General features: G+C 41.2%; 1 protein-coding gene across 8 annotated transcripts in view; it reads right to left on the bottom strand.

Moving 5' to 3' along the window:
• Positions 1–2,247: 2,247 nt before the first annotated feature.
• c6h7orf57 (chromosome 6 C7orf57 homolog) overlaps positions 2,248–6,000 on the bottom strand; it is a 73,587-nt gene continuing 69,834 nt past the window's right edge. For all 8 annotated transcript variants that reach the window (XM_072261976.1, XM_072261980.1, XM_072261978.1 and 5 more), the window contains one exon: positions 2,248–2,812. In XM_072261976.1, the coding sequence (XP_072118077.1) occupies positions 2,752–2,812 (61 nt within the window). In that variant the 3' untranslated portion in view covers positions 2,248–2,751. The remainder of the gene's footprint in view (positions 2,813–6,000) is intronic.

Genomic DNA, 6,000 nt, shown 5'->3' with positions numbered 1-6,000 from the left:
GGAATTTTAAAGTGGTGGAGGGGCGAGAAGAGAGTGATACAAACTGGAGAGCTTTAAATAAACACAATTGGCAAAATGACCTCCAACAAAAGCAAGACTACTTGCTGGAATTGACTTACTGCGAATTTCTGCATGCCTGTTGGGGAAGTTGAGCCCCAGTATCTGCAAATCCACAATTTCGCTGGAGGTTGGAGGCTGAAGACAGACTGTCCTGGGTTCAGAGAACTGTTAATCTGTAGGGTGGAATAAGGCTTGTTTTGCTGTTGTTGCTTCATCCCTTGTGTTCTGCATTGTTTTGCTAAGCATTGTGGGCATGCTATGTGGGTGCCAGAATGTGAGGTGATACCTACAGGCTGCCCCCAGCACATCCAGCACATCCTTGGGTGTGATTGTTGTTAATGCAAATTACATATTTCACTGCATGTTTCTATGTACAGTGTATGTGATAAATAAATCTGAATCTGTATCCTCTGAGGTCAAGTTTGTTGACTCCCCCAGGCTGATAGATACAGTAATTAATTAATTAATTTATTTTCTAGAGCACCTAAATGTACAAAACTTGCTTGCTACAGGAACAGAACATTGTACCCTGGTTATGTACAAGATAAAACTTATGGAGATCAATATATGGAGAAGCTCTTGTTCAAAATAAACTCCCCCATGGTAGTCCTCACACATTATTTCCTTTAGTTTGCAGTTTTCTAAAAAAGTAGGGGAACCTTTAGGGTAAAGTCCATTTCTACAGAAGCATATTTTCCTTATGTGCCTCCCTACATGGAGAATGCATCATGTCGTATTAGGTTGCCCATTATTTTTCATTAATAGAGAACTCTGTGAAGCATACTTTTGACTGCTGATATAAACTTCAGGGGACAGTCTCTTTACGTTCACTAATAAAGTCAATGATCTGCACAGGGAACTGGTCCTGCTGTAAATTGTCTGTGATTAATGAGCTAAAACAACTTAACTTGGCAAGGGTATCAGAATCTTTCTACAAAACCTGGCAAAAGAATCAAAACTGGTTTTGAAACTTGTTCAAGATCTAATTTGTAAGCCTAATAAAATAATTCTTGACTCCGCTATTTCTCTTTCTTTATCAAATACAACCAAACGTCCAATTTCAAATTTAAGAAATAGGTTTGCACTGAGAGATCAAAGAACATTTTCTACAAGTATAAGTTCATTCCTTTGTATAATTCTTCCTTAAGTTACCATCTTCAATTACTTCAGCTGTTCCCACCAAGTCTGCTTAAATAACGTAACTATGCTGTGTTGTTGAATGGTAGGACACAATTGTTGTGTATGGCTCCTGAGGGGTGTTAAGGTGGGAACAAGAAGGGATGTGGTCTCCCCCCAAATAATTATTGATGAATTTTAAGGATCTGTATTTGTGTGATGCAAGTATGCTCAATAAGGGCTCACCTTTTAGTATCTGCACACAGATTTTATTTACCTAACTTCACTGAATCGCCAATTTTAGCCACAGTCCTGTTGACCACTTACCATACATCTCCATAGAATATGGAAAACAAATCTGTGAATTATCTACCATCTATTCAGGAGCCTCCTGGTAGCAGTTCAGGAGTTGCAGAACTGACGGCAGACTGCCAGCCCTGTTTTCCTTCACAGCTGCAGTAGCTGCCAGCCGGGGAAGCTTTAAAAAGGGGGAAATCAAGGAACTATCATAAAGACTCAAATACCAGACGTTTTATGGCCCGTTACACAAAAGATAATGTTAAACCCAATACCCTCCTACAATTCCCACGGGCAAAAGGCATTTACATTACCTGTGACTGTAAATACCACCTGCCGGCTGGTGTCCCTGGCCCACTTTACTCCCAATACAGCTGTTCCCTGGGTTGCCTTGAGAGATGCCGCAGTTTGCCTGGGTAAAGACAATTGCTTTGGGGTATGGCGCAGAGGGTTAGAAGTTTACAATGGGGTTCCTCTTCCTCTGTATAAACTCCAACTTGTTTCTAAGTGGAGGTATGCAGAAGATTGCTACTCCCTGATCTTCAAGAATTTTCTGTCAGTGTAGCAGGACCATGATTTGCAAACTCTTTCTAAACACAGCATGAATTTTACCAGAAATTCAATGACCACCAACCCAGGAAACTCGGTGAGTCAATGACGGAAAGGCAGGAAGAAAATTATTCAGTACTCATCTGTCTCAAAATAGAGCAAGGAGATCACTTAATCTCTTGAAGAATATATCTATTTAATTATCTGTTCCCTTAAATATCATAAGAATGCTAGAATTCAAAATGATCTTTGATCCATCTTAAATTATATTTATTAAGTGTTAAATAAGTATGTTTTCTTCACTATGTTAATATTCATGCCAATATTCCTGTATTTCAGAGACCCTGATGACACATTATAGAACACATAGATGTCTTACACCTTTTAAAACTAGTCAAATTTAAGATCAAATCCATATTTCATTTTATACAATTATTTTATTACTGAATTCAACTTTGATGCTTAAACAATTTCCACAAAATAATAGTACTTTAATTAAATCTTAACCAATGCAATAAAAATGTTGTATTTATTTGTATTAATATATTCAACTCAAAAAGTGGGTAATAGTAAAACAACAGATAGTATTTGAATTAATTATTCATATTTATGTGTTAGTCAGTTATTTGAGTATCAATCAGATAATACTTTAAAAAATCAGTATTTCAAAAACATGCAGTACTTTTACATTAATTTACTTAATATCCACCATCAAGAGTCATCCAGTTTTCATGCAAGAGCAATTTCAGACTGCATACGGTTCTCCACATTCCCAGGAATATCTTTAAGCCTAGTATGCAAGAACAAAATATTATTAAATTGAGTGCCAAGAGCTAATGGCTTAACATAAGTCAATATTTTTTCAAACCTAGTTTCATGTCTAATTCTCACATGCCTGTACTAGGCCAGGATTTAATTTTGCACCATCTCCACAACCCATCTTCCTCGAAGAAAACTGGGTGAATGGGTGGCTAACTGAAGAAAACTGGGTGAATGGGTGGCTAATTGAAGAAAACTGGGTGAATGGGTGGCGAACTGAAGAAAACTGGGTGAATGGGTGGCTAATTGAAGAAAACTGGGTGAATGGGTGACTATGTTTCCACTTGCTGCTTCACACTTTTAACCTCATGAATAGATTCTAGTTGGTGTAATATGCTAGTTTTGCTGAGCTCTACCACTCTTTCCCTATTTTGCAGTTAAATTGCTTCATTCATATGACCATAAGACATAGGAGCAGAATAGGGCCATTTGGCCCATTGAATCTGCTCCGTCATTCAATCATGGCTAATCCTTTTTTTTTTGCCTTCCTCAGCCCCACTCTCCTGCCTTTTCCCTATTACCTTTGATGTTGCGTCCAGTCAAGAACCTATCAAACTCCACCTTAAATACCCCCAGTGACCAGGCCTCCACAACTGCCTGTGGTAATAAATTCCACAAGTTCACCACCCTCTGGCTAAAGACATTTCTCCGCATCTCTGTTTTGAATGGACATCCCTCTATCCTGAGGCTGTGTCTCTTTGTCCTAGACTCCCCCACCATTGGAAACATCCTTTCCACATCTACCATGTCTAGGCCTTTCAACATTTGAAAGGTTTCAATGAGATCCCCCTTCATCCTCTAAATTCCAACGAGTACAGACCTAGAGACATCAAACGTTTCTCGTTTCTCGTGAGTACAGACTTACAGGTGCCTTACGTTCCTCAGATGGTAACCCTTTCATTCCTGGAATTATCCTTGTGAACTGCTTCTGAACTCTCTCCAATGCCAGTACATCTTTTCTTAGATGAGGAGCCCAAAACTGTTCACAATACTCAAGGTGAGACCTCACCAGTGCCTTATAAAGCATCAACATCACATCCCTGCTCTTGTATTTGAGACTTCTTGAAATGAATGCTAACATTGCATTTGTCTTCCTCAGCACTGACTCTATCTGCAAGTTAACCTTTAGGTTGTTCTGCACAAGGACTCCTAAATCCCTTTGCATCTCAGATTTTTGGAATTTCTCTTCATTGAGACAATGGTCTGCACATTTATTTCTTCTACCAAAGTGCATGACCATGCACTTTCAACATTGTATTTCATCTGCCACTTTCTTGCTAATTCTCCAAATCTGTCTAAATCCTTCTGCAGTTTACCTGTTTCCTCAGCACTACATGCATCTCCCGCAAACTTGGCAACAAAACCATCTAAATCATTGGTATACAGCATAAAAAAGAGGCGATCCCAACACTGACCCCTGCAGAACACCACTAGTCACTGGCAGCCAACTAGAAAAGGATCCCTTATTCCCACTTACTGCCTCCTACCAATCAGCCAGTGCTCTAACCATGCCAGTAACTTTCCTATAATACCATGGGCTCTTAACTTGGTAAGAAGCCTCATGTGTGGCACCTTGTCAAAGGCTTTTTGAAAGTCCAAATATACAACATCCACTGCATCCCCATTATCTATCTGACTTGTAATTCCTTTAAAGAATTCCAACAGGTTCCAATATGACAGAACTGTGGAGCTTTGATCTTATCTGTTGGGTCTGGGATTGTTCAGTTCTATTTATTGCATATTTCTCAAGTCCCTTAGCGTGGACGTGGTCATACGTTTCAGGTTTGTTAGAATGCTACCTCATTTTTTGGAATAGATTGCCACCTCATTTTTTGGAAAGCATAAGGCCACTCTTGGCAGGCCAGTTTTCATTAAATCACTGTTGGTCCACCTACTTGGTGGTATTGCCAGAGGTAGGAAAATGCTGGATCATAAGCTGTAGATTGTGGTGCAATCCAGAACTTTTCTGCAGTTGGTGGCAAAAAGCACCTCATGGGTGCAGAATTTTGAGTTGCCAGATCTGTTCTGATTTTATCACATTTAGCATAGTAGTGGAGAGCAATGAACCATAGAACCATAGAACACTTCTTCGGTTGTCCATCGAAATCCGATGGCGAAGTCCAGTCCTTTAATGGTGAGAACTTTGATGACTATACAGTCCTATCCTGGACCCACAAGCTCTATTGCAGGTGGGACATGTATCTGTAGTAGTGGTGGTGGTAGCAGTGGCAGTCATGGCTGCATTTCTCCTGGCTCTCTTCTGCTGTCTTCTGGTTGTTCTTTCCATCTCCAGAATACGAACCCCGCCCCTACACAGCTGTCGCCAAGTGGTACAGTCAGCAACAACATCCTCCAGGTCGTCGGGTCTGATCTTGCACTTCCTTAAAGCATTCTTCATCTGATCCCTATAGCACTTCTTCGGCCCTCCAGCTGAGCGTCGACCATGATGTAGCTGGCCATATAACACTCTGCAGGGTAGCCGACATGGGGACATCCTTACCACGTGCCCCAGCCACTGCAGCTGACAGTGTGTTCATGGCCTCAATAATTCTGCAGTTGGTCTTTACAAGTATTTCAGTGTGAGGCACCTGCTCACGCCAGGTAATTCCCGGATGCGCTGGAGGCAGCTTATGTGGAAGCACTCCAAGGACTTGATGTGACGGCTGTAGGTTACCCAAGCTTCACAGCTATAAAGGAGGGTGGTGACACAGACTGCTTGGTATATGGCGACCTTCGTGGAGGGACGAAGGCTCCTGTTCTGAAAGACTCTACGCCGAAGTCTCCTAAAGGCAGCTGATGCCTGTTTAATGCAGCTCTGGATGTCGTTGTCAATGCCGCTATCCCCAGAGATAGAACACTACAGCACAGAAAACAGGCCACTTGGCCCTTTTAGTCTGTGCCAAAACATTATTCCACTAGTCCCATTGACTTGCATCCAGTCTATAACCTTCCAGACCTCTCTCATCCATGTATCTATCCAATTTATTCTTAAAACTTAAGAGTGAGCCCGCATTTACCATGTCAGTTGGCAGCTCGTTCCACACTCCCACCACTCGCCGAGTGAAGAAGTTCCCCCAATGTTCCCTCTAAACCTTTCCCCTTTCACCCTAAAGCCATATCCTCTCGTATTTATCTCTCCTAATCTAAGTGGAAAGAGCC

The sequence above is a fragment of the Mobula birostris genome, chromosome 6, assembly GCF_030028105.1.
Source record: "Mobula birostris isolate sMobBir1 chromosome 6, sMobBir1.hap1, whole genome shotgun sequence".
Taxonomy (NCBI): Eukaryota; Metazoa; Chordata; class Chondrichthyes; order Myliobatiformes; family Myliobatidae; genus Mobula; species Mobula birostris.
This window is presented reverse-complemented; position numbering and strand designations above follow the sequence as displayed.